The following is a 12,361-nucleotide window of genomic DNA, read 5'->3' on the forward strand; positions in this document are numbered from 1 at the left end:
ATCAAGTTTTGTGACATTTGGATATGACAAAGAATTGTAATATTTATTAAATATACTCAAAAAAATGAAAAGAAAAGAAGCATTCAAACAGTTTTCAATTTTATGTCCTCACTTCTCTAAATAATCATATTTATTTATACTCATATGAAAACTTATAAAAATATACATAAAATTATATCCATAAAAGTGTGTGCTTTATATACTCTCTTATCACAGCAATTTTGGTAGATAATCATGTTACTTGTAAGCACACATTAGTACCAACCAAAACAACTAATTCTTTCACTTTACTTTTCTGCATCTTTACACCATCAGTAATATTGTTAATTTTTGCACCAGGAAAACAAGATTTTACCATGCTTTCATAAAATACTCCTCTGATCATAGAATTTCCATACAAAATTTTCTCCTATTTTTCTTTCTTCTCAGATCTGCTAATCTCTTGATGTTTTTGCAATTTTTCAATTTTGTGCTTTGTCTTGTGAAGGAAATAACATACTTACATAAGCATGCCACTTCCTTATTGAAGTCCTCTTCATTCTCTTGATCTTCCACTACTGCATTCAGCATTAATTCCAATATTAATTTTGATAGTCTACCATCAGTACTGTCTAATCGGCTATCAGTATCTCCGAAGTCATAGTGAAAGCACTGGAAAAGTTGGTCAAAGAGAGAATTCAGGAATGGAAGGATAAGAATATGATACCCTATGAGGGCACAGCATGATTTTGTAAGGAGTCAGTCAGGCCTTAGTAGTTTACTAAGGCATGATCGAGTAAAGCAAGTTTACTTTTATAATGGAGTGACAGCTGACTTGGATAAAGGGAATAGTTACATGATGATACTGTTGGAGTTTGCAATGGTATTTGACAGAATACCATATGGATCTCTATTACACAAAAGGGGATGGATATTAAACTGGTGATGTGGATATGAGAGTGGCTGATGGACAGATAGCAAAAAAGTAACATATGAAAGAGCAGAATCCATGATAAAGTAGGTGACTAGTGGTGTGCTGCAAGGCTCTGTGTTATAATCACTGCTATTTAATTTGTACATAAATGATATAGGAAATAATTTGAAGGGAAATATTCATATTGTTTTGTATTGATGCAAAATTGGGTAGAGAAATAGTTAATTGAGTCAATGTAGACAGCTTGCAGGATGATTTAAAAATAGGTGCTCAGTATGGGCAAAAAATATTGGGTATCAGTTTAATGTGGAAAAATATAAAGTTATGCATTTTGGGATAAATATATTACCAGGAAATAGATAAGGCTAGGGATTTGAGGATGATAGGCAATAGAGAGTTGAAGTTTAAAGGGCATGATACTAAAGTTACTGGGGTAGCTCTTAGGATTACTTGGCTGTTGAAGAACACACTAATAAACAGATAACGGAAATTGTCATTCCTTTTTATAAGGCCTTGATATGGCAGCATCTAGATTACTTTGTTCAGATCTGGTCAAATGGGTTTTTTGGGAATGAAAACGTGGTGAGAGAATCCAGAGGTAATTAACCAAGATGGTGATCGGCCTGTGGAATGCTTGGAATGCTCCCTGTGACGGCAGATTGAAAATTTGTGGGTTTCAAAAGTTGGTTAATAAGCAAACTAGAAGGGATATGACAGAAACATTTAAGTTACTTAAAGAATTTTATAAGAGTTATGCAGTGGAAATATTTCAGCAGTACTTGGCTACAAGGGCACAACAAGAGGTCATCCCTGGATGTTGGGTAAGAGTGTAGGTAAGGGTGTGAGAACTAAATTTTTCTCTTGGAGAGTCGTGAGTGAATGGAATGGGTTACCAGAGTCAGTTTTAAGTGCATTGTCTGTTAATGAGTTCAAAGAGAAGTACAATAGATATAGTTTGGATTTCTCACAGTGAATCTTCATACTCCATGGAAGTGCATGTAAAATAATAACAATTTTTATCACCCTATTGGAAGCTGCCACCTCATTTGAAAGCTAAATTGATATGAAAACAACTGTTTTGTCAGAAAGCAATGTTTCCAGTTTATATAGGTTACTCTCCTATTCACAATGCTCATGTGCTATAGGTTTCCATCCTTTCAGATGAAGTCGTAAATTAAAAGTGAATTAGATGACCACACATGTTATATTTTTTATCCATACATTTTCTGGCCACATTTCTAGGCTGTCATACATGTGCAAATTTGAAATTCTAAGTGAACAGTTGAAAAACAATAATTAATTCCTTATGAAGCAAAAAGAAATTTTGTAGCCAGTGTAGTAGCAGCCACTATTCATATTATAAGTTTATATTATTATTATTATTATTACATTTTATGACACTTTTATGCTAATTTAGTCAGGTTAATCACTTTTCTTTATGTATGATTCATGCAGGAGACCACTCTATACAACATTTTATTATCCACTATCTGTGCCATCTACTACACCTTACACTGTATTGTTGTCTATTAATTGCATGTGTTCATTGGTTGGTTTGCATTTTTGTTTGAGGAAAAACCTGAGTTTCCCAGAGAAAAAGTTCTGATATCTCCATATGAGACTGACAAACTCACTTTCAAAAAAAAAGTCCATATGGCGATTCCTTGTATCATGAATGATGAAAAGAATCAATAGGTCTCTTCCATTAAAAAAGGATGCATGTTCACAGTTCTTCTAACTCTGCCACAAAGGCAATATAATATGTTTCATTCTTTCTCGCTCTCTCTTATTCTCTCTGTTTTATTATAATGAATATTTTTGAATGGACAGAGAGAGAGAGAGAGAGAGAGACTCTTACACATTAATAAATAATGGTGATTTGAATAGAATAAGATAAACATAATAATTACCTATGATAATTTAAATTTGGAATTAAAACCTGTTTACCATATTAATAATATTAATAAATGAATATTGTTCACATATTCAGTATATGTATCTTTTATCATGAAAATCCTCATTTGGTAAGCATAATAAATATTAATTTAGAAGTAAAAACACTAAGAGAGAGAAAAAGTTTTTTTTTTTTTTTTACTCTCATAGGCAAAGGATGAACCAAAAAATATATATATTTAATGAGTATCTAAAGAATTTGCTTGCTTATTAAAGTTTAAAATTTTGTAAGAACTAACTCTTTTCTTCTGCCCCTCTTTTTTTTTTTTTTCTAAAAATTCTTACTCTTGACAATCCATTTTTTTTTAAATCTAAAAATTAGGCTTGGTATTTAATAATAATCTCTGGTTCAGTAAATGAAAATTAATATGAAAAGTAATAATTTTCATTTAGGTAGGTTTCTGTTTATGTATATAAAGAGATGTATATAAAATACTCATTATTACTTTCTTATTTACTTTGCATAGGCCCTTATCAGAATGATGTAGATTTGGTTGACTTTCAGTTGAATCGTATCAATCATCTTCACAGATTATATAATTCTTGGCTTTGGTATGACATTCATATAGGGTGAGTGTTCTTTTTAATTTTTCACCTTTGAATTAATTTTCTTAAATCAATAATATGTACAAAACAGCATGCAATTTAGAATTGTTGCATGAAGAGGGATATATCTGTAACTATGGGAAAAGATCAACATTGTCTTGTGATTTATTTAAAGGAGAATGATTTATGTTTTAACTGAGACATGAGTTGATATTGTAATAAATATTAAATATCATCATCATCAAATTCCTGCCATGTGCCTTCAAGAGGTGTACAGGATATGATAGTACTACATGAAAAATTTGTATCATTACTAACTTCCTATCTACAATTTTCCTCCAAATCAGTCTGTTACTTGTCAAGACTCCAACATTATCAGATCTTATATTTCTATCATCTAAGGCACTTTTTACTGTATCAATCCACCTATATTTTGGTCTTCCTCTGGGTCGTTTTCCTGCCAACCTGGCAGAGAACACTTGTTTGGCTAATCTTTCCTCACCCATTCTGTTTAAGTGACCATACCACCTGAGATTAGCTCTGCTAATACATTCCTGGATGCTGACAATGTCAAGTTCTTTCCTAATATCCTCGTTTTTAATATGATATTGCCAGCTGTTCATGCCCCTAATCTTTTTCAGGACTCTCATATCTGCGACCTCTAGTCTTTCGTCGAGTGTTTTACTTCTGACCCAGCTCTCAGATCCATAAGTTAAAACTGATTTGAACACTGTTTTGTATAGAGCTAATTTAGTGTTCCGACTAATTTCTCTCTTATTCCATATGAATTTATTCAATTGACTTCCTACCATACCAGCTTTGTTGATTCTGTTGTCTATTTACATATTTAATTTACAATCTTCACTAAAAATCGTGCCTAAGTATTTGAAATATTTTACTTGTTCCACTGGTTCTCCATTCTCAATGCAGTTGATATTTTCAATGCTTCTGCCTATTTTCATTGTCTTTGTTTTGTTATTGCTGACCTTCATACCATATCTATCACAACAGTTATTCAATTTAGTCAGGGAATCTTGCAGATTTGTAGTGGATTTATTTAGAAGTATAACAAGGAGCTGACATTAACATCTCCAATTTTCATATCAGGTTTAATAACACTTTCCTTCATAATGTGATCCATATAGATAATGAATAACAGAGGGGATAATGTACATCCTTGTCTGACACCAGATTTTACATTAAACCATCTTCCTTTACTTCCTTCAATTCTAACTGCTGACTTACAACTCAAATAAAGACTAAGTATTGCTTGATATAATGCCCCCATATAACTGTAGCATATTGAATAGCTTCTCTCTTAGCACCTTGTGATATGCTTTATCCAGATCTACAAAACTTTTATTATTATTATTATTATTATTATTATTATTACCACGGGCTACTCCAGGAGTCCTTAGACTCATCGAAGGAGGCCCTAAACATCATGTTCACACAGCTGTTCAACATTCTCACAGTATCTATCATACCTTGCCTTGAACTCGCTCACTGTCATAGCACCCACAACAGACTCTGGCAGCTTATTCCACTCATTTACCACTCTAAAAGTAAAGAACCCAGCTCTAACACCCCTGCTAACCACGCTCTTGCCCAGCTTCCATGGGTGTCCCCTAGTTCTCCCACCACCAGTCCTGATCTCAAAAATATCATCTGAATTAATCCTATAGAATCCTTTTAGCAATTTGAATGTCTCAATCATATCTCCCCTTTTTCGCCTATCAACCAGTTTCTGCAACCCACAAATCTTCAACCTGTTCTCATATGGTGCATTCCATAGACCTGCTATCATCTTAGTCACTCGCCTCTGGATCCTCTCAACCTCCTCCCCATCAAGAAGGAACCGAGGTGACCAAATCTGGGCACAGTAGTCGAGATGAGGTCTTATCAAGGCTCGGTACAGAGGTACAATAACTTGTTTTTCTCTGCTCGTCAAGGTATTTTTCAACAACCAAGTGAGTTGATGAACTGATTTAGCTACTTTCGCAATGTGCCCCCTAAACTTCATCTCCCTATCCACCAATACTCCCAAGTCCCTGGCCTCATCAATCTCTTGGAGTACAGTTCCACCAATGTGGTATACTGCTGCTAATCTTTTCACTCCGAAATGCATAACCTTACATTTTGTCACATTAAATTGACATCCATTCTCCTTAGTCCAGAACTCCAATCTATCTAAGTCATCTTGCAAGACTTTGACATCTTCTGCATTCACTATCGCCCTACCCAACTTTGCATCATCAGCGAACAAATGAACTGTCCCACTTAGACCATTCCCTATATCGTTAATGAACAGATTAAACAGCAGTGGTCCAAGAACAGAACCCTGTGGCACACCACTAGTCACAGGCCGTTTTTTGGACTCTACTCCTGAATAAACTACTCTTTGATATCTCTCCATCAACCACCCAGCTATCCATCTCACCAACCCTATATCCATTCCCATATGTTGTAGTTTACGGATTAGAAGTCCATGTGGTATCCTGTCAAACGCCTTTGCCAGGTCCAGCAGTATCACTGTAAACCCATTTGCCTTATCCAGTTCAGCCATCACCCTGTTATAAAACCTGAGCAAGTTACTGAGGCATGATCTACCCTTCACAAAGCCATGCTGTCCTCTGTACAGTATCTCATTTTCATCAATCCATTCCTGTATTTTTCCCTTGACTACTTTCTCCAAGACCTTGACAACGACTCCTGATATGCTGATCGGTCGGTAATTTGCAACCATAGTCTTGGATCCTCCTTTATGCAGTGGAACTATTTTCCCCTCTTTCCACGCCTTCGGGACTAAGCCAGACCTGAGACTCAGATTAAACAACATGGTCAAGGGCACTGATAATTCCTTAGCCGCTTCACGCAAGACCCGTGCCGGTATACCATCCAATCCCACAGATGTATTCACATTAAGGTTCTGTAATAGACTATTCACCTCCACTTCATTCATCACAATTCCCATATAAACTAATGGTTCCTTCATTTTTTCAACGTCACCACCTGGATGATATACTTTTGCAAAGTGCGCGCTCAGTAACTCCACTATATCGACTGGTTCAGTGAACTCTTTACCATCGTCATTCCTTAAAATCATTTTGCCATGTACAGTTTTTTTCTTGCTTGCAGCATATTGAAAGAACTGTTTGGGATTCTCTTTTGCTTGCATAGCTAGTTTCCTTTCATAATCGGCTTTTGCTGTTTTTACCACACTCGTTACCCTTCTAGCCTGTACTTTATACCGTCCGTGTGCCTGCAGGTCACCCCTTTCTTTAAATTCCCTCCATAGTTGTTTCTTTTTTTGCAGCTCAAGCTTAATGGTGTTATTCATCCATTTAACCCCTCCTTGTTTCACTATTCGGACCTTAGGTATACAATCAGCCATAACCTCTTGTAAATGCTCTTTGATCACTTCCCATGCTCTATCGACGTCCAGCCCTTGCAGTTGTACATGCCATGGCACTGATCCAAGCAATCTCCTAAGCTTGTCATACTTGCCAGCACGGTAATTCCACATATACCCTGTCTTAATCACAAATTTCACACCTTTAGCCACCTCCCAGGTCAAGACCTTATGATCACTCTCACCAATAGGTGGCAACATGGTCATATTCATTACAGTCAAATTCTCAGATACTATTACCAGGTCAAACACTCTCACACCCCTAGTATTTTCAATTACATGCTGTTTCAGATAGTTATCCCTTAATAATTGAATAAAATCCATTTCCTTCCTCACATGTGTCCTCTCCTCCTTCCAATCAATGTTACCATAGTTGAAATCCCCCATAATAATTACCCTCCTTCCACTCATTTCATCAATTTGTTTATGCATACCATCTCCAGCATCTATTCCATCACCTGGTCTATAGCAGCACCCAACTGTATATTTTATTCTGCCAGTATCAATCTCACACCAAATAGCCTCAAATGAGCTCCTTTCACTATCCTGCAATACTTCAATTCTCCTTGGCTGCAGTTCATCAGCTATCATCAATAACACCCCTCCCCTAATTTTATTCTCTCTGTCCCTCCTAAACATACTATAACCTACACATTCTATCCCACTAACTATATCATCTTCCGTCAGCCATGTTTCACTAATGCCAATAACCTGTGGCCAGGAAGAGCCAATCAAAGCCAAAAATTCTTCCTTCTTGTTCCTAATACTCCTGGCATTAGTATACATGAATTGCAGTGTTCCCTTTGTCCCACCCCTATCTTGATGCGTTATTCTAAATATCCCATTCCCATTTTTTGTTCTTATTGCTGGCTCAGGTACATTATATACATTTTTACACTCAACTGTCTCACTGATGTCTGGATATCCACTTCCCCCCCTCCTTGGTAGTTCTAGTTTCCCTGGTTCTGCACATCCATTTTCACTTCATTCAGCAACACTTTTTCCAGTCTCCGCACACCAAGTCCATTCAAATGCAGTCCATCCATCTTGTATAAGTCCTTTCGCCCATCAAACTCATTCCACACGTCCACAAATTCCACACCACACCGTCCGCATAACCTGCGCATAATATCATTTGCAATTATGGCCCTCCTTCTAAACTCCTCTCTGTCATACCGCGGTAACAGACTCACCATTCTAACTCTGTCACTCTTTTCTTTCGCTACCTTTAACAATACTTTCAAGTCCTCTCTCATAAAAAATTTATCACCTTTCACTTATCAACTGTAGCATATTGAATAGCTTCTCTCTTAGCACCTTGTGATATGCTTTATCCAGATCTACAAAACTTAAATAGAGATCTTTGTTATATTTCCATTATTTCTCAACTATTTGTCATAAAGTGAAGATTTGATCCTGACAGCCTCTATTTGGCCTGAATCCAGCTTGTTCTTCTCCTTTAAACATTAAATATAGATACATAAAACTATTCTTCTTTTATTCACCTCAACCTTCAGGTTGCATTCTGTCTTGTCCATAAACTTTCTTCATTTTTGGATTCTGCAAAGGATAAGCTTCATCTAATAGACACTCCATGGTATTCGTCAAATCCCTTACACCTGCAGTTTATCTTACTTTAGCCAGTCTGATATATATCAGACTCTCCATGTATATTAGACACTCCATGGCATTCCTTAAATCCCTTACACCTGCAGTTTATCTTACTTTAGCCGGTCTGATATATATATATATATATATATATATATATGTATATATATATATATATATATATATGGCTGTTTATCTTGGGAATATAATATAAGAAATACAATAGCACTGGATCAAAATAGTCCAAGCTGCAGATCATATGCTGGAAAAAAATCTTAATCTGAACAAATATGATAGACTACATTTATCATCTACTATGGGGAATAGTGTTTCCTTAACAACATGTGTTCATTTTTTTTTATATATTCTTTACCAACTCTTATTAGGACTTCAGTTATAATTAGACTGTGTTGAGATATTTTTCTTCTTCTTTCCCATATATCATCAGAAACATTTGGAGTCGGTAAATACTTTCCATTGGTTCCTTATCCTTGCTATTCGTCTTAGTTCAGCAAAAATCTTCTTGCATTCCATTAAAGTCTATCTCCTCCATTTATTTTTAGGATGGCCAGACTTTTTCTTTTCTTGTGGATTCCATTCCAGAGCTGCATGACAGACTTCTTGATGATCTCTCGCCTAAGTCTCTGTCAGTCCATCTAAATTTCATTTTCTGATTTCAAGGTTGACTTTTTGTGAAAGTTCTTTTCCAGAGTCTTCATTAGTAATAATTTGTGGCCACCAAATTTGAAGAAGTATGCTCTGCAGACATCGGTTTATGAATGTCTGCAGTTTCACATCCATGTAAAAGAACTGATTTAATACATGCATTAAATATTTTTAATTTTGTATTTGTGAGAATATTTTTTATTTCACATACTCCACTAAGTTTTGCATATGCACTTCTTACCTTTTGAATCCTTATGCCAACATCTCTAGTTGCTCCTCCATCTGCAGATAAAACATTGCCAAGATATGTAAAATGTGAAACAGTTCGCTTTTTCCATTTCCAATTGTACTTGGTGCCTTGTTGTTTACATTGATTCTCATTTCTTTTTTATTTTCAAACCAATTTTCAATGATTCTTCTTGTAATGTGGTAAATTTGTTTTGGATCTCTATGAGCAATTATGCATTTGGTTTTGAATCCTGTCTAGGATGCAATAAGCTTTTTTAAAGACTTTTCAACTGAATTAGTCTCATGGAGGTTGGAAGGTTTCCTCCACAAATTTTTTTTTTTTTATTAAAAAAATTAATTTAAAAATTAAAAAAATATATATGTATATATGTTACGGTTAAAGTGATAAATCTGGTTATTATTAATAATTACTGGTTAAAGTGAATAATTTACAAGAATTAATCACTTTAACCAGTTACAGTGAATAATTCCTAGAGGAGTCTGGTAAACATAATAAAAACATGTTTATAGGTTTTTATATATAGGTTTTCATTCTCAATAGAAATTATAACAGCTTAGGTTAGTTTATAATGAAAAAAGTAAGGAAAGTACTTCTTTTGCACTCAGTGAAATCAGGAATCATTATAAACTAACGTAACGTAAACTAACCTGACCTAACCTTTATCAGTTGGAAATCATTATAAACTAACCTAACCTTTATCGGTTGGAAATCATTATAAATCACTGTATGCGGGTTTTTCATCCCGCATACAGACAAATCAGCCCTTCAGAACACACGCAATTTACAGACATAGAATACCAGTTGTGGTGGTGGTGGAGGTGGGCAGTAGATGCCGTTGATGGAGATGATTCGTAGTAGAGGTTCAGTGTAGTGGTTGAGACAGTTGTAGGTGTCCTCCTGCGATGAGTCTTCGGACTCCTTGGAGGTGTCAGGAATAATAATAATATAACAATAAACTAACCTAATGTTTATTGGTTAGGTTAGTTTATAATGAAAAAAGTAAGGAAAGTACTTCTTTTGCACTCAATGAAATCAGAAATCATTATAAAGTAACCTAACCTAACCTAAACTAAACTAACCTGAATGTCACATGTCGAACCAGTGTAGTCGTAGTTTGTTGTGGGCAGATTAATGTTGTTGTGGGCCGAGCTTAATGATTGCGTGCAGATAAATGGGGATAACAAATAAAAGTTGTTGTAGGCAGATGAATGGGGATAACAGATAAACGTCTTGGCTGTACCTCTTTCCTCATCAATGGAGAAAAACACTGAGCAGTTCCTCTCTGATTTATCTATAATCCCCATTCATCTGCCCACAACAACTTTTATTTGTTATCCCCATTTATCTGCATGCAATCATTAAGCTCGGCTCACAACAACATTTATCTTTCATCCCCATTAATCTGCCCACGACAAACTACGACTGCACTGGTTCGACATGCGACATCCAGGTTAGTTTAGGTTAGGTTAGTCTATAATGATTTCTGATTTCATTGAGTGCAAAAGAAGTACTTAACTATTTTTTCATTATAAAGTAACCTAACCTAATTATAAAAAATTATAATTTCTATTGAGAATCAAAACCTACAGGGTGTTCGGGATAAATTTGACATATTTATAATTAATTATATTTTTCCGTAAGTTACATGTATTAACACACACTTCTCTTCATTTAAAAGTTTGGACCCTTCTTCATTCATATACAAGATGTCAGAAAGGATGGATAGCTGGAACCCACCTGAATCATGGAAGAGAATAACTTGTATCATGATGATTCGTGCCCGCCATCAAAATAAGGATATTACGATTGCTGCCCAATGCTCACTGAATACAGTAAAAACAATCAGGCATGAACTAGAGACTTGCAATGGTGACTACGAGGATGTAGCAAGAAGAAAGATCCCTAGCAGACGATCTGATTGCGTTCGTACAGCAGAATTCCTCGCAAATCTGCAGGAACAGGTGTTGAAGAACCCTAGCATTGGAATTCGGGCTTTGTTCGTGGAGTTGCTAACTGTAGTCAAGCCCTGGATAACAAGGGTAGCCAATGGTAGGCCGTATGTATGGCAGCAGGATTCGGCCCCTTGCCACACCTCTGGGAAAAGTCAAAAATGGTTGTCTGAAAATTTCTACGACTTCACCAGTCCAAATGTTTGGCTTCCAAACTCCCCAGACCTTAACCCCATGGATTATTTTGTATGGGGCGCAGTTGAAAAAGACACCAATCGCACTTCCAGTAATACAAAAGCCCAGTTAATGGATAAAATTAAAACAGTTTTTGCGGCCCTTCCCAGGGAGACTGTAGCATCAGCTTGTTCGAGGTTCCGAAGCAGAATTGAAGCTGTGATCGATGCTAATGGTGGTTATTTTGAGTAAATCTTGTTGATAGTATTGTAATTAACTCTGCCTGTAATGTTTTTTTGTCAATTCATTAAATTTAATAGATACAAAGAAGATTTTCTTTTTCCTTACGAAACTGTCAAATTTATCCCGAACACCCTGTATATACAAAAAAACCTATCAACATGTTTTTATTACATTTACCAGGCTCCTCTATCAATTATTCACTTTAACCGGTAATTATTAATAATTACCAGATTTATCACTATAACCATAACATATATATATGTGTGTGTGTGTGTGTTTTCCAGAATCTCAAGTTTTTCATTCCACAAAATAGACAGACTAGTCAGAGAACACACAATTAGTATAGCCATAACAGACCAGCCTCATTGTCATAACTGTTTCTGCCATAATTATAAAAACTTTGATAACATCTCTGAGGTGCTGTAATTGTATCATTTCACCTATATGCTGTGGTCTTCCTCTGTATCTTTTTTTCTCTGCCATCTTGGCATCAAATGTCTGTTTTTTAACCTTTTGTCTTGAAATCTGTTCCAAGTGACCATAACACCTTTGATTAGCTACGTTCTCATATTTTCAAATGCTGCTACTGTCAAGTTTCTTTCTGATGCCTCTGTTTTTAATATGATTCTGCAACTAGTGCCATCTAT

The 12,361-nt window shown here is 35.6% G+C and overlaps 1 protein-coding gene across 1 annotated transcript in view; it reads left to right on the forward strand.

Moving 5' to 3' along the window:
• Positions 1 to 12,361, forward strand: part of LOC150096810 (CD109 antigen-like) — a 325,733-nt gene that overhangs the window by 189,891 nt on the left and 123,481 nt on the right. Inside the window, exon 18 of the mRNA XM_090408083.1 lies at positions 3,334 to 3,436. Coding sequence (XP_090264209.1) covers positions 3,334 to 3,436 — 103 coding nt within the window. The remainder of the gene's footprint in view (positions 1 to 3,333; positions 3,437 to 12,361) is intronic.

The sequence above is a fragment of the Typopeltis vanoorti genome, chromosome 18 (assembly GCF_054136105.1).
Source record: "Typopeltis vanoorti isolate ZY-2024b chromosome 18, IOZ_Tvanoo_1.0, whole genome shotgun sequence".
In the NCBI taxonomy this organism is placed as follows: domain Eukaryota; kingdom Metazoa; phylum Arthropoda; class Arachnida; order Uropygi; family Thelyphonidae; genus Typopeltis; species Typopeltis vanoorti.